Source organism: Epinephelus lanceolatus, chromosome 4, assembly GCF_041903045.1.
Source record: "Epinephelus lanceolatus isolate andai-2023 chromosome 4, ASM4190304v1, whole genome shotgun sequence".
Lineage (NCBI taxonomy): Eukaryota > Metazoa > Chordata > Actinopteri > Perciformes > Serranidae > Epinephelus > Epinephelus lanceolatus.
In genome coordinates, this window is record NC_135737.1 from 17,901,049 (window position 1) to 17,923,925 (window position 22,877).

At 39.5% G+C, this 22,877-nt stretch overlaps 1 protein-coding gene across 1 annotated transcript; it reads right to left on the reverse strand.

Moving 5' to 3' along the window:
* Positions 1–956: 956 nt before the first annotated feature.
* On the reverse strand, positions 957–22,190 carry wdr95 (WD40 repeat domain 95). The gene is made up of 28 exons (XM_078167485.1): positions 22,062–22,190; positions 19,875–19,958; positions 19,652–19,717; positions 18,263–18,493; positions 17,411–17,496; positions 17,190–17,282; positions 17,065–17,110; positions 16,913–16,959; positions 14,320–14,437; positions 14,070–14,139; positions 13,295–13,535; positions 13,100–13,205; positions 12,110–12,261; positions 11,735–11,837; positions 11,493–11,599; positions 11,327–11,406; positions 11,176–11,230; positions 11,043–11,088; positions 10,586–10,645; positions 7,235–7,397; positions 7,047–7,142; positions 6,886–6,944; positions 6,117–6,249; positions 5,954–5,993; positions 5,046–5,134; positions 2,927–3,111; positions 2,697–2,798; positions 957–2,572 (listed from the first exon to the last, which is right to left on the reverse strand). Exons 1-27 carry the CDS (start codon positions 22,188–22,190, stop codon positions 2,730–2,732), a joined length of 2,754 nt encoding a protein of 917 aa, XP_078023611.1. The 3' UTR covers positions 957–2,572; positions 2,697–2,729.
* Between the last annotated feature and the right edge of the window lie 687 nt (positions 22,191–22,877).

The window sequence follows — 22,877 nt, forward strand, 5'->3', positions numbered from 1 at the left end:
GTTCTCTCTTTGCCTCTGTAGGTGTTCATATTCCCTGAGCATTTCTGAATAATTCAGAGCTCCCACTTCTTTGAATCTGTGTGGGTAATTAGGTTATAGGGTAATGCTAATGGTTACTGTAATCAAAAAATAAATGTGGTGTGTATAACCTCCCTCGGGACACTCTTGAAATTATTGTATGTAAATATTAAATTGCACGCCTACATAAAATCATACAACAAAATGCAGTTATATGCACACACTGCACAATACACCTCATCACAGAAAATTGAGGGACATTTTGTTATTTATGTCAGTTTATTTTGCTTGAACAAACATGACTGTGTCTGCATTATGGCTCACTGTCAACCTTACACATAAAATGCACAGCAAAAGCCTTGTTTAATAAAATATTACTGCCCCTACTATGTAGTATACACTCTGATTAGTCACCATAAGATACGCTGTCCCTACAGCACCTTAATTGGGTGGTGTTTGATAGAGCAAACTCTAGTCTCAGATAGATCTATTGCTTTTTGAATGTTACAGCAGATAGAGAACACTTAAAACAAAGGTGTTATAAAACTGCAATTTTTAGCAGCATGTATAAGTTGAGGAAAGGATGACAAATTTGAAATTATGCAGGCTTTTATTCATAATATGTTTGCTAGAGCACCATCACAAGATCCAAGGTAATACACTTAGTAAATGGATAATGCATCATACCTTGAAGTTAAAGAAGTGTATTATGCAAACTAGAAAGAATATGTTTTCTTTTTCCTTCAGCATCTCAGCTGTTGCCATCTTGTTTTTTCTAGAGTCAGAGGTGACCATATGTGGACGAGAAGGTGGAGCTGTGGATGAGCGAGGGGTGGATCCAACTCATAGACTGACGTGACACCTCGCAGACAGCCTGTCACTTAAAGCTGTGATTATGCATAACATCAAGCCCTGATAAAATGTAAATGGGGGGGGGGGGGTAAATAAAAATAACTTTTCATACAGTTGTCATGAATGGGGAAATTAGCTACAGAGTCCAGAACTGCTTTTTTGTATCAGGCTGTTTTTGCTGTAAAGTTGGTCTACAGGAGATCGATTGGTTTCTGGAGCCAGCCTCAAGTGGCCATTAGAGGAAGTGCAGTTTTTGACACTCTTGCGCTGGCTTCAAATTTGAGCCCCAGAGGTAAATGCTTGATCTAGAAGAGCTGCATGATTGAATAATTTTATCCCTATTCAAGTTAGCGCAGGGCTTAACTGGATGTTTGCTGCTTAACTGGCAAAGTCTCTGGTGTGTTTGCTTCATGCTCCCAACAATGCAGAAGATCTGGGTAATTTCCCACCCAAGAAGCTGAAGCTTCTTGTGCTACTGGATAACTTTCATGGGAATGAATGGGGTCCCACCTCTAACACTGCATCCATTTTCTTTCATGCATCCATACCCCTTTTTTTTTATTTTAAGATATTTTTTGGGGGGCATTTTTAGCCTTTATTTGACAGGACAGACAAGTGTGAAAGGGGGAGAGAGAGAGGGAGTGACATGCAGCAAAGGGCCACAGGCTGGAGTCGAACCCGGGCCGCTGCGGCAACAGCCTTGTACATGGAGCGCCTACTCTACCACTAAGCCACCAACGCCCCATCCATACCCCTTTTTACACAGAGATCACGCTACAGGGCCGCTACTAAGTCCCTTCTTTATCCCTTCTTTGCATTTTTACACAGAGCCAAACAACGGCGGCATCATTCCGCTCCAGTGTGTGATTTCAAATAGCATCACGGCATCGCAGAATCAAAAGAGGGTTGACATTTAACACACCAGTGTCAGCCTCTAGTGTGACATGTAACAAACATGTCAGCAGTGCTTTATAAACAATAACAGTGGTGTTAACATGTAAAAAACAAAATTTTACCATTCATGTTGTATGGCAGCTGATCTCGTCTTCTGGTTGGACGATAAGGAGCCCCCAGACCTCGTTGTTTTCACTAAGTTGTGGACATATTCAGTCACTGTTCTTCTTCTTTCAATTAGCCACTAACTGCTAGCTGCAGACACCGTTTTGGCGCTGTTACAACATTCCATGGTAGATTAAAGGCAAGACAACTCTGTCCCCAAGTCCCTGATCATACCTTATATGCAGAATGGCGAAGCAGTATAGCGTCGCAATATTCCAACCTTGATCAGACAGTGTGGGGGCTCATGCTTAAAAACGGGGGTCTGCACCCCATGGGTGGCACCATGGAAGCTACATTATATTATACACTCTGTGGTTTTCACAGATTTATTTAATCCATTGTGTTATATCACATGATCTGTTGTTGCAAAAGCTTATTGGGTATGATTACATATAGCCCTTATTCTCACTATTATTTCATTCCTTTAGAATATTCCTTGCTGTGTCTTTATAATACTGGATGCTGCAATGACCCAGTTTCCCAGTTATGATCAATACAGATTCATGTTCTTCAGTTGACTCCAGTTCCTCAGTGCAGCTTATGAGAGGTCAGGTCTTACACTGGTGGCTCCACAGTATTAAGGCCTTTCAGCATGCAGTGCTTTGATAGCTTGTTAGTGTGCCTGACAGTCTCATGACAGAGTCTGAAATGCAGAAGAAGACACACCCACTCTAAATATAAATCCGTCACTTTTTAAACCAAGTCTGGTGTAAGACTTGCATGGCATGTGTACAGTAGTCTTTGCTGTTGTAATGGTAATAACTCACCCAGTTTTGTGTTCCTCTGGGTAAAACGTGCTTTTAATCTTCCTCAGTGGCTGTGTCACTGATGGATGTTGGGGGAAGTTTCAGCTTACTGTGTGTCTCTGACTGCAATTATGCCGCAAGAGGAGCAGGCAAAGTTCAGTTCAGTTCAATATTTGGAGGGGAGAGAGACAAAGAGAGACCCACATGGCTTACACAGCCCAGACAGTCATTAGTGAAGTAATGCAGCTCACCTTAAGTTCACCTCTATGAGCTTCAGTCTTGTCAGGATTGATGGCATCAGAAAGACGTGGTTTTAGGTTCAGCATTTCATGATCGGGCATACTCACAGGATCAATCAAAATCTCATAGGGGACAGCAGGATGTTTCCACGAAGAGGAGATGTGGACGCTCCAGCTCTGAGGCTGCCCAAAGGTCCCTGTGGACAAACACTAGAATTTTCCATTTCAATGTTTCTCCAAATTGCGCGGCATGGTGCTGAAGGAATGTGACAGAGTCAAAACTGTGGCTTCTTAAAATGTCACAATGTCTAAATCTATTTGAAATCATTTCTCGGCAACACCCTGCTGTGCAGTACACCTCACACAGAGCCACAGGAACACTGAATCTTTATCTCCAAAGTGTTATGATTCAGTTTGAAAGATAAATGCCAAATTATGAGTAATGGCATTTTTTTTTTCTTCAGACGACATGCAGAAATATCAAAGTATTATTTACTTTAATTGTTCCTGTCTACTCTCTGTCAATGGAAAAATGGATGATGATTAACTTCATATGAAAAACCCCTGATTTTAGCAATACCCTTCAAATGAAAATGATGTTATACACATATTCAAATGAATCTGCTTTTTGCCCAGTTATCTTGTAGAAGCTAGGGCTGCAGATTTTCAGTAGGTGGATGGCTCAAAGTGGGATCACACTCACCCCTTGGCTGTTTAATAGCATTTTGAGAAACACTGCTAAGATTCAGTGAGAGTTGCAGTCGAAGAACATCAAAGTTGGACTACCAACAAGGTATCCGCGGGAAAAAAGTTGTTACAGGGATGGTATTTAGTCTTTTACATAGTTTAGTTCTAGGTGAACATGCATGTTGAATCACAGGTGTTGGACAATATATAGGATAATAATAAATTAATCTAATGTTCTAATCTTCAGACCACTGACTTTGTGCATCAGTACTATCTTTTCTGCCAACTGGAGTCTGAGAGTCACTTCGATTGGGTATATTACTTACAGGCACATTAACTGTGGAAACGTGCTGCTCAATATCATGAGAATAAACCGAAAATACTCATTTAAATCGTATTTACTGCATTACCTTAGTTTTAAAAAATATGATCTTAGTTTCACATATGTATAAAATGGCCCAAAATGGTCAGTATAAAAGTGCCACATAACCTAATTATTTGAACAGTGCATGGTTTTTATAGTATTTGCGTCTTGGTTGGGGCCCGCAGAATTAGTGTTTGTGGGTTGGGTCTGGTTGCAGAACAAATTGGTCATATGTGCAGGTGGCTTGGGTGGCTGGCTTACTGCACGTGGAGGTTCCAGTTCGGGGGCAGGTCTTGAAAATCAGACAGGACTCTCTCTCTGTGCTCTCTATAGAATGTTAATTACATATGAAGCAACAGCCAGTTAGCTCAGCTTGGTACAAAGACTGGAGGCAGGTGGAAACAGCTGGCCTGGCTCTGTCCAAATGTAACTAAATTAACCTGCCAGCATCTCTAAAGCTATTACAGCTATACAGCTTTAAAGGCTGCAGCTCTCGGTTCACTGTGTCATCTGGTTTGTAGTAATTATTTTAAACATATATTTGTTCTTTGCAGTGTCATGGCATTTAGGTAGATCCTGCCTCACCACCTGACTAAATGACTTAACTTAAAATGTAGTTTTATTATCTTTATTTATGTAAGTAATAATGTGCTTACATGGTGCATGTTCCTAAACTTATTTGGGTTATTACCAAAATGTAACTGACACACTCTAAACCTGGAGCCAGGGGTAGAAGCGTAGGAGAAGTGGTTGTTTACCGGCTCTCTAGGCAAAACATAATTAAGCTGCCATGTAGTTTATCTGTGTGCGCAGTACTTGATGGGTACTTGAAGGTGACAGCACACACACAGAATGCACAGAAAGTGGGAGGTGGGGGTACCCTCAAAACAACCCACCCGCTCATTTTCACCCCAGGCCCATTGGTGGGTTAATTCAACCACTGTTACACTGAAATGAACACGCCCACCAGTAACAGCATCTCTACCTTAAGCACTGCACTGTGCTCAAGATTAATGTTCTTTGCGTGAGCATTAATAAGGACTATAAAGAGCGGATTGACAGATGCAAAATGACACCCACCTATGAATTCTCCATGTGCGCTCCAAAGGCGCACAGTGTAGTCAGTGGATGAGGTAAGCACTACTTGATCATTGTCAACAATCTGCAGGCTGGACCAGAATAAAGAGACACAAGATGAAATGAGAGAAGGCATTTCTGGCAGAACACTCTAAATCATCCACTCTGTTGGTGCGTCTGATGGCAGATGCACCCCGGGCAGCATCTCACCTATACTGATCGTCTGTTTAAGACCTTCCCACACTGTTTCTCTATACTTTGTCTACTGCTGCAGAGGGAAGTTATGCTGCTCCTGCTGCCACACATCTCCAGACTAAAAATGATTGGTTCCACTTAGGAAGTACCCACAGGGACTTTTAAGTATACAACCAGCTAAAAGTTAAGAACACAACCCAAAGTCTAATTGCTGTATGACAGCAGTTACCCACACATTTTAAATGTAAAGGAGCAGTGTGTAGGATTTATAGGATTTAGTGGTATCAAGTAGTAAGACTTGCAGATTGCAACCAGCTGACATGTGCCAAGCATGAACTCCTGCATAGAATTCCTTCAGCATTCATTGTTCAGGAGGTTTTTTCGAATTATCTGCAGAGGCCTCTTGCTCCATTGTGGAGGGGGTGCAAACTACAGTGGCCAACATCAAAACGAGATTAACACTATCTAGAGCCAGTGTTTGGTTTGTCCGTTCTGGGCAACTGTAGACACATGGCGTACTCCATGGGTGAGGACCCGCTCTTTATTCCAAGGTAACGAACATGCCAATTCTTATTTTCAGAGGAGTATACACTAATGAAAACATACTTATATTATATTTCTTCCAACATATCCCCCAAATTCCTACATACTTGACCTTTAAGACAAGATGAATTTGTGACCAACCATGATAAAAACCTGTTGTGTATTTTACATACCCAGTAATTCTGCCGGTGTGGGCACGCCAGTAGTTTTCAGCTGAATGAATGTGAAAAAAACAAACAGGAACAGTCACAAACTTGATTTTGAATGTTCTGATAGACAGTACCTCTTTATATTTCACTGTAATCAGAGTCAGTAGAAAGAATAAAAGCAGCTAACCTCTAAATGATTTCTGCTCGGGGGTGAACTTCTCCATGTTGTACACATAGATATAACCAATTCGGTCTGCAGCGTACAGCAACGTGTCCTTGTCTGTTTTAGCCAGTTTTGTAATCTTTTGTTGGAATCTAGACTGAAACAGGGAAATAAAAACTGAGTAGCATTTTCATGAGGGCTTTTCAGTCATAGCAGGGACATCACTCTATTCATATTCATTATTTGGCTGACTAAATGTTACCTTCCCTGCAGGCAGACTTAATACATCCCCCCCAGATAATAGTCCTCTCAAAATAATCTGATATATAATATAATACAAAATGTCCCCGGCAACAAATTGTAGAAACTGATTATGAAGAAACACAGTACATGAAGATAAAAAATTGTTAGGGGCCATTGTTGCTAGGTAACAAACATAAATGGGAATTATAGCAAATCAAAAATGATGTTTTTTTTTTAACATTTAACATTCTTATGTTTAATAGCTTCAAAACACAATGTTCTGCTTTCTTCAGAAGGGTTTCATAGGCACATGTATTATTTCAACATCATGCCCCCATGTTCACCCACCTCCCAATATTAAGAGTCCCTGCTTTGCATTATGTAGCTGCAAGGAAGGTACCTGCTAGTTGTTCAAAAAACCTAGAACTAAGCAAAGAAACAGTGCACCATGTCAGCAATTTTAAGGGTAAGAGGGAAAAGTGAAACTGGAGTCCTATCGCTTGACATCCAAAAGTGAAACTTAGAAATGTTGTTGAGTTAAATATCTTACAGCTTTGAAGCTGCCCACAAATTTTCCTCCACTGAGCACGTTCCAGAGATTTAAACAGCCTTTAAAAGAAAAAGAGCACCTAATTAACATTGTGTTGAAACACACTGAAACGCTGTAAAATGCAATCATGCGCTGTAATGAGTGCTGTTCATAACACTGACCCATTGCTCCAGACGACAGCAAAGCTGTAGCCAAGCAAAACTGCTGTAACTTGGAGTTCTTAAGAAAAATGATGCTTGGAACACTTGTATCCAGTCCTGCGTGACAGAAACAAAAAATCACATAAATGCAATTTTCTGATCACATACACACGTGGATATATTGGTCATTCACATTGCTCCAAAATCACCTTCAACATTTTGATGTTCAGGCAGAAGAGGGCTGACAAATCGACACCGTATACATCCAGAAACCACGTTCCACACTATAATCTCTCCATCATAGCTGCTGGTGGCTAGAAGAGATGGGGGACATTGCACCACGCAAAGGATGTCCTCCTTATGGCCATTTTTCTGGAGAAAGACAAAGTGAGTCTCACTAAAGAAATGCAGGATTGAAAAGTTCAAAAGTTCAGCCACATGGTTTATTTCCATTAGTTTCAAGGCTATGAAAGATTCCTGTCTTTGTGTTGAAGCTTTTAAGTTTATCTCTTAGACTGGCAAGAAATGTGCAAAGTTTTAAAATCAAATGGTATTTTCTGATAGATAAAGCCTGGTATGATATTAATGGTACAGACCATAAACAACCTTAGAGGAATAGCCTAGTTCTTGGGAACATGTTGGGAAAACGTCTTTTTCACATTCTTGCCAAAAGTTAAATGTGAGGATACTCTCCTCGTGGAGAATGATATCAGTCTTCTCATTTAAAGACAGGGAATAAGCCTTTTTCCCAAAATGTTCAACTAGTAATGTTTGAATCCCTCACAGGCAAAGTGAGGTGAGGTAAAAGGTCCCCACACTGTTCACCAAAAACTTAAAAGCGTCCTGCAGCTGAGAGAAATCATGAGTGAAAAATGTTTCGACTCATTTTGAGCTGTGTATGAATGTCAGAGATTTCATTTAAGTCTTGCTTTTTCTAACAGTGCTCCGGCCAAATGTGTCACACATTTTAGATCAACGGCTGACTTGATGTCAAACCCATGAGCGAGCAGAAAAGTCAAACATTACTGCCACTGTACTTCACACTGATACAAAGCGACTCATCTTGTACTTTATGTGCTTCTCGCTTTCTTTCACTGAACTCAACAGAAATATCTTAGCTTGGAGCGGTACTGCCAACAAGTAACTGTCCACAAATCAGGAAAAGCAGATGGCATTTTTGACTTAGGCACTGATAAGTGAACTTGCTGTGAGTTATATTCCAAGCCCAAGTGAAATATTTAGCTGAACTGGGCCATGTTTTAAAATATAAATGAGATGCAACACAACTCTGACCATCTGGAGTAACAGAAAAATCCACAGTAAACCCCTGGCTCAGAGGATAAGGGGAAGAGACCGATATATATGCAACCCATTGATCTTCCTCCCACAGGCCATTAAAGAAAAACAATTTCAACAGGGGGCTCTGTAGATAATCAGAGGGGTCACTTTTCTTACTGGCCTCTGTAATGCATTCCTACTGCTCTGTTAATGGGCCACCAGCCATAATGAAAGAGATGGAAGAGGACTCAGCGTTACCCCCTACAATGAATCATACACCATTACTGAGAATCTATTTTCCCTCCTACAGCTCTTATATAGAAAGAACCCTGCCATCAGAGGTAACCTGACCACTTTATACAGGTCCCATCAGATAAAGGAATTGTAACCTATTGTGGGATATTACTGGGAACTGATAACACATCCTGGTTAATGTCAGGTTGTCATTATAAGGACATCCCAAACAAATTCAGTGTCAACTTGTCATGACAAAGACAACTTCTGGTAATGTCACTTTGATTAATGTCAAGTCGTCATAATAAAGACAACCCAAACAATGTCAACTTGTCATTACAAAAACCGAATGACACTTAATGGCAGCAGTCATAAACGTTTATGACATGTACATAATGTTCATGACAGGTTCATGGCCATGTCATGTCATAGTTATGACAGTGTCATGTCACTCTTATGTAGATACCTTCAAGTAAAGTGTAACCCAATACAGTGAAATTTTAGATGATGATCAAAGGTGATTTTTCTGAAAATAGATGTTTTTCTTTTTTAATACACAATAATCTTGTGCCTAAACTTTTGTTCTAAAACTAATCTTGGTAGCATTTTATGCACAAGAAAAAACTAGAGGAGATAAAATATTGAGGTAACCCTATAAGACATTGTGGTGGGAGTGCGTAGGGCATTTGGTGCACACCTTGTGTTCTGAACTGAGTCAGTGATAAAAGCATCCTTACATTTCAGTGAGAGCTCAGTCTCTCTGGAGCAGAGCCTGTCATAAACGACAGGTGTACTGACAGGTCAAAGCTTGGCTGCACTGGGACTTAGACACAAAGAGAAGCTATGTGATGTGAGGACATCAACACTGATGTGTATGGGGGGAAACTTAAAAATCATATATTACACTATATGAATTACTATATATACAATATTGGGTAAAGGAAGATGGCAAGAAACAAAAACAAAATGTGTAATAGAAATTGTCAAAAATGGAGAGAAACGGGAAAAGGAATGAGTGAGAATAAAGGCAAGTCGGGGAGGATGGGGTAACTTGCTGCTTGAGTTAAATAAAGTTCCTGCAGGCGATGCTGCACAATAGGGCAGAGATCAGGGAGGCTTTGTTACCCAGCTCTCTCTCTGAGCTTTCCAGCCAGTCAGCAAAAATGACTCTTAGGACCAAAGACTACAGTGTCCTCCATGTGTCTGTATAATATGAACACAGAACCAGCAGGGAAGCTTTATCTCCATAGACCTGAAGGCGCACCAGTGACTAGGACAGAGCATGGACAGAACTGGCCATGTACTGCTACTATATAAGCTTTATGATGGGTAATGATAAGTTAGTGCATAAACAGCATTTTAATGGTATAGTGCAGTCATTGTGCAGGCAGTTTATCTATCTTACATACCACTGGCTGATTTAAATAAATACAATGCATCATATTTTAGATTTGGATGTAAATCTTCATCAGATTCTTTGTAGCCATGGCTGTCGCCCATAATGGCGGAGGGGGGCTTTGTTCTACAGTACAAAGCTCAGTATTTGTCTCTGAAACGTAGTGAAGAAGAAGTATAAAGAAACATACAATGGTACTCAAGTAAGTACCTCAAAACTGTGCAGCACTTAAGTCAATATACTTCATTACACAGGATTTCTTTTGATATTTTTTAAATAAAGACACACTGAAACAACAAAATAACAATGAGGATATGAGGATTTTAAGAAGATTAGTGATGTGCTAATTGAATAACTACAGACCTGGCACACACTGTGCTTTTGCTTGATGTGTTTTTGATCATGCTTTCAGTTCTCAACAAAAACAGCCAATGTGTCCTGTTGTCACTTTCAACACAGATAGCTGTGCTTTTTAGGCATGGAAGAATAATGATTGGATCTAATGTTTCTACTGCTTTCATCTAGTCTGCCTAAAACAAATGCCACAGGGAGAATACTAACTCTTAGTTGGAGTCCCTTGAACTATATTCGGTCATGCCTTAACATCTTTTCTCAAAGTTATCGTAAAGGTAATTTCCTGTTCATTAATCACCAGATCATCCTGCCACGAACGCTGTGGCCTCTGGACATGATGAAGGTCCTCAAGTACGTCCTGAAAAAATACAGACGCACAGTCGGTCAGCAGGATATTCTATATCTCATTATTATTAATACCTTTTCTTACATTTGGATCATAGCTTGTGGAACATCCTATTAGCACATTACCATTCTTATTAACCAGACAGTGTCCTATGCCATGCAGCAATAAATGCACACACTTCTTTCTGGTTTTATGATGAAATTCAAAACAGGCTATATGCAGCATGAACTATCATATTATTTGTTTTTTCACTGTTTCAGAATGGAGTTCAGCTGGTAATGACAATGTAATCAAATGCAAATGGGATGCAAGGCGGTGGAGGAATGAAGGAATTGGAGAAATAATTGGAATGGGATTTCCGTAACACAACTGACAAATAATACTGAGAAATCATGTCTTTTGTACTCACTGAGTAAATGTCAATCTTCCGATCCCGGCCGACAGACATCACATAGCTTCAAACATAAAATTGCATAAGCTCAACACGGATTAGAATTCATCCTGAGCCAAGAACACTTGCCAAATATCACGTCAGTACTCACAGGTTCCTGTGAACTTGAAGAAAGATGCAGTCACACACTTCGTTACGTACACCATCTACAGGGAGAATTGAAAGTGATTTTTCATAATTAATGGATAATATAGTATTTCTAACTTTCTGTTTTGAGGAAGTAAAAACAATACAATACTTACCCCTCTTGAGAGTCTTTAGGCACTTCCCATTGTTGAAGTTCCAGATCTTTAAACAACCGTCTCTTCCTCCTGTGACGAGTCTGCAAACACAAAGACAAATAGTGTAATGAAGTAATGGCTAAATATATTATATGAAACATTTCACAGGCTGTTTCATGCACTGTACCTCCTCCCTTTAGGGTCAAAAGTCATGCAGGTGATGGCAGACAGGTCATTTGTGCCACCAAACTCAAAAACCTGATGCCCAGTGTCAAAGTCCCAGACCTTCACCACCTGAAACCCGTACATTTTATATAATTATTGTACACTTCAAATAGATATGATCCTGTTTCAACACAGACTGGATTAATTTTTCAGTGGAAATGTGAAGTCGGGTCACCTGAGTCTGTGATGTACTAATTTACTCACAGATCCCTTGGTGCAGCTGACAACTTGACGAAACTCCTCACTGTAGCCGCAGCACATTACGGGCTCATTATGTGAGACATTCAGACGCCTGTGAAGCCGTGGCCTTACAGAAGTAAAAGATAATCAAATGAATAAAAGGGAGATGAATATTAAGGTGCTGCAGTCATCCGTGAAGAAAAAAAAAACTGGTGAAAGTGAGATGTTAATCCCTAAAAACGAGAACTTCAAAAGCCTCAGCTGTCTTTTTTTTTTTTTTTTTTTTTGAATTTCACAAACCATCATCCTTAAATTAGTTCAGAAGAGAAATATTTTCAAAATATCTTCAGAGTACATTGGATTCTGTGATGAATAAAGCACAAAGGCATCACAGCCAACCTTATCTTCAGGGAGAGCACAGCCATACAGTCTGCTGCTATGTGCAGGGATTTCAGAGCAGAGGAATACGAGCATGCAGATATGTCACCATGAATCCCGCTGGCTTTGGGGTCTGCTGTAAACAGGCAACACTGATCTTGAATATCCCAAATCTGAAATGAACAGTGAACAGCCATGGAAGAAATATTTACATGATTCACTTAAGTAAAATCCCAAACTAAAAAATCTTCATTTACCTGTTTAAGTCCTGGATTTTAAGTTTTTCTTTTCTTTCTTTTTTTTTTTAAACTAAAAGTACAGAAACATTGATCATCCACCCAAATATTCAAATATGCTAAAAATGTCTCTACAGTTCTGATAAAAAATATAAATAAGATAAAAAAACTACTCTACAGCAGGCAACCAAGCACCACTGTCCAAAATAATCATTAGCAAATGTAAACATAATCATGAATAAAGTTAACAAATAGCCATTATTATTATTATTATTATTATTCCTAACTGTTGTACTACAGTTCTGCATGTGGTCTGTCCAAGTGGTGCTGCCGTACCCCAGCAAAACACAACTCACAAGTGTATTCAATGAACATGAAAGCCATTATTACATTATTTTTGTCAGAAAGCCTCTATGAAGTCTGAGTAAGGTGCCAATCACTTATGTTGCTCTGCATGTACAATTTATGTAAGTAGTATTAGCTTTCATCTTATATTAACACTACCCCTTGTCTGCATGCTTGTGTTGTGTGTACATGTGTGTAATATGCCAATTAATTGTTGGATTGTGTGGATTGACAATTAATAATGACATTCATAGGCATAGCGTGGGGGCAGATTTGTTGACCGCATGGCTACGGCCTTGGCTTAAGTACTTTCCACCACTGCTGGTGAAATGTTTGCAGTGGTTTATGCATATACAGTATATTGGACATTTGGATAATTTAGAACATTAAAAAATCAAAAGTAAAACACAAAAAATTAGTCATGGATTACTTTCACAGTGCTGTCTATGGAGACAGAGAAGATCTGACTGTCCTCTGAGAGGATGCGGAGGTAGACGATGGGAGCAGAGTGGCCTTTCAAAATACCAGTTGGTTTCCTAAAAGGCAAAAGAGACACAAGAGGATGTGGCATTTTAAATTAAAGTTAATTGTTCCAAAGAAATCCCACTGAGGTGCAGTTTCTCACCCAGAAAAATGTGGGTTCCACATGCGTATCAGTCTGTCCATGCCTCCAGTGATCATCAGACTGTGCTTCTGACAAAGGTCAAAGGTCTTGACACCTTTGTAGATGCTGAAAACTGTCTGGTCACATGATGCCCGGAGCTGTGGGGTCCAGCTCAGATGGATCTTCTTGGTTTTCCCTTCGTAGCAGGCCTCTCTGATCTCATTCAACTGCTGCTCAGCATCCGTTAACGGCAGCACACAGCCTCACGAAGAAAAAGGAAAAAAAGCATTACATTACTGAGTTGTGTGTATGAGCATCAATCAAACATGCTTTGTGGAGCAAGGGTAAGCCATTATCAGAATAAATGACCAAGTGGCAAGTGGACATGGCCGATCACAAGCACACGCACGCAGACACACAGACACACACACACACACGCATGCTGGCATTGATTGGTGAATTTGTGATAGATGAGTCATCATGAGTCATCCCTCACAGCTCTGCTACCAGGCTGCCTAATGTTCAACACCGAGTTTAATTACTGCACACTGTAGAGTGAAAGGACTTAATAATTTTTGTCAGCATTTTCAGCATTTGTCATCTTTTCTGTTATCTTGATCTTAAGTCACAGACCCGTCACAGAGAATATACATGTGTAAGAACAGACAGGTATATGTATGTCTTTGAAGTCTAAGTCACGATAAAGAAAGTCTTTTGATTGTTTGTTATTATCCTGATGGCGCTGAACATATGCCAGAAAACTTAAAAAGCCAAAGAAACAAGCAAAACAAATTACCTATAACGAGGGAGGAAGATTCTTCATTTGATGAGGAGACAACAGCTTGAAAAGACTTAAAGTATTTCACCTGAAGTTAGAGAGAAGAGTTTCTCAGACAGGATTATTTGATCATAGTGTAAGTAAACTGCTATACATATTGAACAATATGTACTGTTAAGCACCTTCTGCAGATATTGTAAATAGTCAGCTGGCTGATTTATTTCTTTGCTAGGGAAGTGTACATATGCATGGCAAGATAAAATGTCACCTGTGTTATCCAGTCCTGATGAACCTTCCATCTAACAAATGTCACATTCGGAGAAAGCACCGCATTGTCAACTGCTATGCTGGGCATATTTTCAGTCTTTGGTAATTTATTCCATAATCTGAAAAAAAGAAGTTGAAATGGGCCTGAAACAGCCTCACTTATGTAAAATACATGTAATTTATTTGATTGGCGGGGAACCTATAGAAAGCAAGGGTATAATTTTCCACCACATTTTTGAAGTTTCTGTGCAAATACGGCTCTCTGCCCAGCTTGTTTTTACACTTATTCACAGAGTCTGTATTTTCTGTTCGCTGTTAGAATCAGTGCACAACCATTTTTGTGAAAGACACACCATTAGTCAGTCTCTCATACACGTGTTTCCATTCTGAATACATTGAAAGGTGCCACATTTAACAGAGAAAAGTGAAATACAAAGGATAACATTTTAATGGTGTGGCCAAGATGCTGGTGTAGTAGAACGACCTACCAGCACAAAAGTATGTACTGACTCACTGGAAAAACTAATGTACACTGTGTGACACAAACATCTTCCCAAGTGTCTTTATAGAGTGGGAAAATGATGAAATCAGAAGCAGCTGCAATTTTATCAAATCAAAGTAACTCCTGAATTTAACAACTACAGATCTGTCATTGAGTGAAACACCTTTTCTCAGTAATAGCATTAACAATATTCACCAATTACTGAAATGGAGACCAGGCATTTTAGTTCTCAGTGTGAGAGAAGATAACACTGCATAAATGTGAGGAGAATCAGACAGTTTGCTTCACTACAAATGCGTATCATAAATGACGATGAAAATTCAAAAACAGGAAATCATAAACTTAATCTCATTCAGCTACTTACAGTAGTGGCAAACCACACATTTAATTAAGCTATTCTGAGTCTGGCATTTATTGTATAATTATGCCGTGACTGCCATCATGCTGCCCAAATTTTTACTCATTAGCCAAGTGTTATTATTCTCAGGAATCACAAAACTCGCTGCAAATGTATCTCACTCACAGGAAATATTCAGTTTTTCACTAACAAATTCCTTTTAATCAGACGAGAACATGATCTGAGAGGGAAACAAAAGAGTACACACATTCAATTAGCTGTTAATGGTGGAAGTCGCCCTCAGGCTCAGCTGAGTTTTCTAAGAGTTATATCACTGTCTGAGTAGCTGGCAGATCATTGCTGGAAATGTATGTACTGTGAAAATAGTATAAACTGTATATGCTAGTAATACCTTTATAATACCTTGCTAGGGCGTCCTTTTTGCAAACCATGAATATGTAATATTTCAACCCTCTCCTAGAAATTACATTTGTATATGTTACTAAGCTGCTTTCTTTATGTTAATGTAATGTTAATGTGGCAACATAGTTAGTGCCTGGATTATGTTCTGAGGCAACATTTCCTTCAGGTAACGAAACACCAGGGAGAGAGGGAGGTCGCTGGGGAGGATGGCGGGTGTAAAAAGTGACATCAGATCTTTGGGTTTACTTTACACTCCTGTCTTAGGTTTAACACTTAGGAAACAAAAGCACTTTGGTTAAGGTCAGGGAAAGGTTGCGATTGCTGTTATATTTGAATGAAAAACATAATAACAAAGACTGTTGTCTTAGGCAACAAATATATTTGGTTAATGGTAGGAAAGGATTGTAATTTCATTTAAATATTAATCATAAAGGTAATAAAAAATGCTGTAGTCACTGAGAGTGGATAGTGTATGCAAGATTGTTTACTTTAGCCAAAACCAATTGTGATACATTGTCAGTGAATATTTAGCTGATAACTGAGATACAGCAATCAATTGTTGTCAATTATCAACATTTTTGCAACTTGCCAGATACATTAAGCAATATTTCCTAATTATGTTTCTGGAAATCATTATTTTCTCAGAAGTATGTTACCTTTAAAAGAATTTGCTGTTTCAAATGAGTTGTATGTCAACATAACTTCTAGGAGACAAGGCTGAGCATTTTACATTATGATGTCGCCGATATGTTTCTTTACGTTTCAACAACACAGTGGTTAACATCAGGTTATGTTTAGGCATGGTTAGAAGATCATGTTTTAGCTTAAAACACCCGCTTTTGCCGGTACAATCATGACCGGCAATGTCTCACTAAACAACCAACCCATTTTGTTGTTGGTCTTGAACAGTCGTCTGCAGCTTGGTAGCCACAAGAACCAATCAAAGCTACTTCACTTTTGAAATGTTGATATGACACATAGGCCTACAGAACATCCAGTTAACCTATCCCCAACCTATGCATGCAGTCTTTGGACTGTGGGAGAAAGCCGGAGTAAATCCATGCAGAAGGGCTCCCTCCTGGGATCAAACCAGGAACCCTCTTGCTGTGAGGCGACAGTGCTAACCACCATACCACTGTGCAGCCCGTACATAACATACGTAAAGTGTATGTAAAGTATCTGTGGTTTGCAGAAACATACAATTCCAACCTTCTGCCAACTGCTTTGCTAATCCTTGTTCAAATAATATTGAATAACAGTGTGTGTATGGTTAATTGAACAACCGAAATAAGAATGAACGTGTCTTGTAAGTCTTTGGAATAGAACAATTACCTGAGGGTATCTCCAGCAGAGGATATTAAAATGATAGTCACACATCCCTGAAACACAAACACAGAAAATGACCTCTGCCAGTATTAATCAACTTGAATATAATTAATAATTTCCTTTTGAGAATTGGATCAGGTTTTAACCAAAGGACCGACCTCAGCATCTCCGTACAGAATACAACATTTATCAGGGCTGGTGAAGCTATAAGGAAAACACAAAGCATTATTGTGACTTATTGTGACATTTAGCGAATATGTTAACATGAAGTTTTGTTGCTCACCCGCAGTCTAATGTCAAAGGCACTGTGTCTAGTGCATTGATCTGGCAATAAGGCTCCAGAGTGGAGAGCTCATAAAGCTGGATCTCTCTGTCCCTGCAAGATAACGACGACACGAACAATAAACAAAGCCAGAACAGTCTGGGACCTTAAAAAGAGTAATCAATGTGCTCAATAAATAATTTGGTCTTTAAGTTGTTTTATTAAACCGTTTCTCACATTACCCTGTTCCGACCATCAGCTTGTTGAACTCTGTCATCAGGGTAAAATCACTTGCCCATTTTGACTTCCTGTTTGCAGGCCCTTCATTCTGTAATACAATGAGCCCATGAATGTTAAAAACTTTTACTTCCACAAAATTCAATACAGGATGTAGACAAAGTAGCTGTGTAATTTAATGCAATCCAATAGAATAGACCCTATATAAATACTTGTGAAGATTCAGCGTATGAATTGCTAATGTAATATTTTTTTGAATAAACTGTAAAGCGTTCATGATATTTTGTCCTTGCTATTCTGCACTCACAGAGGAGTGACATAATACCATGTTACGCCTTTTATACATATGGATAATATTAAAGGCTAAGTGTGGTGATATTCATTTTATTCCCGTATCATCAACAAACCCCTGAAAAGAAGGAAACTGACAATGAATTGATCTTTACAAGTATTTTCTGTGTAGCCTCAGCATGATATACTGTATCTAATTTCACCTATAGACCTCCATTGTTGTCCAAACACTATTAAAAACACATTAACAAGCCATATTGTTACACTGGGTGATGTGTTCCTTCATTAAGATGAACATGGGCACTGTGCCCAGCTGTTTTAGGAAATAACTGATCCTTTCTTAAAAATGAAAACGCATATTCGTGAGCCATTTTCAAAAGAGTTATGTCTGCAGAAAGAAACACTGGGCCTGGGGTTCAGTACCACAGACAGGGGAGTTGAAAGATAAACTAACAAATTGGTTTTGGTCTCTTTGTGGGATTTCTTCACAGTAAAAAAAAGATAAAGAATGACTTCAGACATTTCCCTTGAAGAGTTCAGGTAAATGTACCAAAGTTAAAACATACAAACATGTGTTTGGTCTTCAGCTGTTTAAGTTCAGGGCTCCAGCAGCAAACAACCCCGTCTTCTCGCACTGTGACAGTGGTGCCATCAATGGTGGAGTGGATGTTGATGATGGGAATGCCGTGACACAGCGGCTTCATGGTGGCAGGCAGAATGAAAGCCACCTGCTTACTGCGTTTCGCAGATTCCTGCTTCTCTTTGTACTCCTGCATCACGTGTGTGCAGAACTCACCCTGTGTCAAATTACTCTGTGTTAGAACTGTTAATGTTCAGGTTGTCTGTAGCCCATGTTTCTAGGTGCCATGGTTGCCATGGTTATAAGTGAAAAGGTGTATCTGAAGTAGGGGGACAGAAAAAAGCATAAGTTCTTCCAAAACCTCATACATTTTACATGTGTATAGCGAGATAGAAAATATTAAATATGTCACATCATGCTTTCCAAATTAATAGTAGCGTAGTAAATAAAACTGAAATTTTATGTTATCACTTTATCCATAATTCTCTAACCTTACTAAGTGTCTTCACCATCACAAGTGGAGACTCTGTCTGTGTGTATACATGGATGGATTACTGAACAGGTCTACTGGGCACAGGCCCAGGGGCACAAAGTTTCAGTGGGCCCCCTGGCCCTCACTAGCAAAATGTCACTCAAATGAACACATACCAACCATGAAGGGATCAAAATGACCACAGAGAGATGCAAAAGAAAAGCAAAGAGCAAAACAATTTAACTCAAACAACCACAGAGACACAAAAAGACAAAAAATATCTCAAAGAAAACAAATTACCTAAATAAGACACAAAATTATCTTAATTAACACAAAATGACTAAAAAGAGAAACAAAATGACCAGAATTACTTCAATAACACACAAAATTACCTCAAAGAGACCCAAAAAACTTGAAAGAGAAGTGAAAGCACCACAAAGTCTGTGTGTCCTGCTCCTACATAGGAAAGGTGGTGGGGCCCTTTGCATATCTGTGCCCAAGAGCCTATTGTCTCATAATCCACCTATGCATATATATAAGTACAGTAGTAAAATCACACTGAAAAGATATTTACAGTTACGTCAAGTGTCAATACTCAGTGTAAGGTTTTACATGGGAAACCATCACCTTTGAGTCAGAACAAGACAAATGTGTTATTGTACAGTCAACTTGGCACTAAAAAAGCTGCTTTAACCCAAATCATTGGTGAGATCCAGTCACACTTGTTCCATAAATCCTAGCTGAATTACAGTTGCCAAAATAAACCTGTCACTTCCTAGTGGCGTAACTGTTTTATTGCAGATTCCTGGTGTTTGCATGCATGAGAAGTGTCATAACTAAGGCAGTTCTCCTGAATAAAAATGCTGCATGCTCCATAAGAAACAAATATGAATTTCATCTCACCCATGAAATTCTCCCTTGGCCTGAATAATCAATCTTCTTAAATAACCCCTGAATCTGCGCGTTGCTCTGTGAAATTCAAAGAACAAAAGAATAAAGAACAATGACACTTATTGTAAATTAATCAGGTAATTGCAGAGGCTTGTCCTCTATTGCAAAAGAGTGAGACACAGAGATCACAGAGATGAGAGAATCAGAGAGAACGAGAAATGACACACTGTCTTACTGTCTCGGGCAAAGCCAGACACTTCTTCACAATACGTGTAAAGTTCTTTGCATTAATTGATCTCAAGCCACCCGCGTCAAATTCCTTCAAAAAGAAAAATACAGTCAGATCTTCCCGAAATTAATCACCAGACTGTCAGTGTGTTTTCAAGAGATGCGGTTTTTACAATACCTCAAATAATTTCTGGAGGTTGTCGAGTGATATCGTCTCATCAATCTTATTGGAGAGAGAAAAGACTGTGACATTATAATATGACATGAGCCAATTACTATAAAGCAGACTGATTGTGAATATTAAAAAAAGAGCAGGATGCACAACAAAACCAGTAATAAAGTTCAACTGACAAAAATGCTTTTTCCCCAGTCCACTCAAATCCACTCACCAGGCAGTTGATAAAGTCTGTGTGCTAAAAATACAAATTTGGAGAGGAGACATTAACACTGTGTAATTATGAACGCACATGATTAAGGCTCCACCTCTGAGTACTAATGAGTATCTGTAAAGGCCACCGCAAGCCATCACCGGCTATGTTATGTCTCTGCAATGCTTGCACAAGGCCAGATGACAGGCCGTGCTCTCTGTGTTAATGGCCTCTCTTCAATTTGCGGCGGTTTCCTAGCAACGGATCCGTGATCCATGAAACTCTTTGATCTATCATTAATAAACAACAGGGATAAACAGCCTAATTCCTCAAGGATGTAACTAGAGTTGAGGTTTCCCCACGGTATCTCCTGAATTGCAGAGATAATTGTTTTATCAGTCAGAGTGATGGAAGTGCTGAAAGTGTTCACATAACCTCGACTGCTTTCCAAATCCCTTTATTAGAACTGCATAACTTTGAACTCCTGAGCCTGTTCCTTCTAATCTGTCATGGCACATTGCTCGTTACATTAAGCAGGAGAGTGTGACTGACATCTGCAAGTGAAACCCACAAACTTCAGCCTGTGTGCCTTTTGCACCAGCCTCCTACATCAGTCCATCATTCCTGTCAGCTTGAAAGCTTGAATTTAAATTTACTGGGGTCCTTTTAAGTAGTTGGCTCGGCAACTGTGTTTGTTTTACTTTGGCCTGAAGCATGGCCATCCCAGGCTCTGGGAGAGATTGTCCTGCCCGATGCGCTGTCAGGCTGTGAGTAAATTGATCATCAACTTGATTTAAAATGGCACTTTTGGCATTACCTCACATTCATTCTGCTGCTCACCTTGTGAGTGAGATATACTGCAGCTGAAGTTGAGTTTAAGCACTTTGGAAAGAGTCATGTAAATTGGTGAGTGTGACAATGTAACACTCTGGTGACACCTTGAGGCTAAAAGCAGCAACTTTCTGAAAGTAGACTCACCGGGAAATACTGAAATAATCCAGGCTTAGAACACATTTTCAGATGCAGAGAAAGGTTCAAATAGATCACACTTGACTTCTCTGATTCCACTTTCAGATAGATGATTTGACAACTGTACCTTGAGACTGCAGAGTGTGCGAGCTGATTCAATACTGTGGTGTTGTCGTGTCATGATTTGAGCCGTATCTCCAAGTGTGACAGTGTGCCTTCGCTTGTTCTGTCTCAGCAGCTCTCGAACCAACCATTCAGGTGGCTCTTTTCTGTCCTCGCTGACACCTCCTCGTCTTGGTCCTGAGACTTCATCTGTGACTTTCTTACCCTGACAACCTGGCCCAGAAGTGCATGTTGTCCTGCCTCCTGTACGCCCCAGTTCAGAGAGGATGCTGGAGGATTTGAAATGTTGCTTTAATTAAATGTGTGCACTTTGTTATTATGGGTAAATGTTGCTTTGGCACTAATTAAAAATATATGAGATGGTTGTTATTGTTGCTGTACATGATTTAGGGTAGACACTGTTGTTACAAACTTTTTGCAATAAATGTGCAAGTTGAAACTGCACATGAATCTATTTGACATTTGTTATTCTAAGCTATAGGTGACCATACTTCCTGTACTACACGGTAACTGCTCAGTGCTGCCACAGATGGCAACTCAAGCACCATGACAACAGTAAACATTTTCTGAACATGACAGGCTCAAGGCAAGGTCTCAAACCCATGGTCCCATTACCCTTTGATCAGACATTCAAATTTAAAATGAAGTAAAACTTTGTATTTAATAGGCTCAATACTCGCAAAAAAACTGTGCTTGCAATGCTGGTAAGGAGAGAAACAAAAACAGCAGGTTACCTGCTCACGTGTTGTGTTTCTAATCTCCCTGAAGCTGAAGAAGAGCGGACCCTTTTCCCCAGTGGCATCCTCGTTAAATGGTGAATCTTTAGGGCTGATGTGACGCAAAAAGCAGACTTTGCAACGCATTTCCTGAGTCAGACCTCCAAACAGACGTTAATCAGACAGATCTCACATTAGTCTACCTGACACTCACTCTAACATTACACCTGAGCAGAGCAGGTGGCCTCACGGTAACTAAGAAACCAAGGGTGACAACTGAGACTACAAGACGTAAGGCAAGAATCCTGCCTTTAAAGAGTGAGTGACGGTTTCGTCAGCGTGTTAGTGACAGCTAGTTTAAGCCTAACAATGTACTGCGCTGTTTACTTTGTGTTTAAATCAGTTAACATGTAATCATAGTTTAATGTACCTCATTAAAAGAATACCTCACCCACAAAATGACCAGTTGTAATTCAGTTTGCTGTGCTGTTTTACCTTGAGCTCATAAGAAAACTGTTTTTTCCCGTGTGCCTCCATGGAAAATGGTGGACACATTTTTTTATTGATTGGTTTGGGACTACGCTTAACAACAGCCAAACTATATCAAAACCATATCAAAACATCTGTTTTGATGTCATCCAATTCTTATTTATCCAGTCGTATGCTCAGTGCTTCCCAAATACCTGCATTTTCACTAACATATCAATACATAAAATTGAACAGAAAGTGAAATTTCTCGATGATCTCTTCAAAGACAGACTCCAATACTTTTTTTTTCAGTGAAATGCAATGTGTTTGGGAAGCACTGAGCAAACAACTGGGCAAATGAGACTT

Excerpts from the sequence above, each read along its gene's own strand:
- wdr95 (XM_078167485.1), bottom strand. The coding sequence starts at position 22,190 with ATGCGTTGCAAAGTCTGCTTTTTGCGTCACATCAGCCCTAAAGATTCA. Across the intron at positions 11,407-11,492 it reads TTTGACCCTAAAGGGAGGAG|ACTCGTCACAGGAGGAAGAG; the intron begins GTACAGTGCATG and ends TTGTGTTTGCAG. Across the intron at positions 10,646-11,042 it reads GGAAGATTGACATTTACTCA|GACGTACTTGAGGACCTTCA; the intron begins GTGAGTACAAAA and ends GTATTTTTTCAG.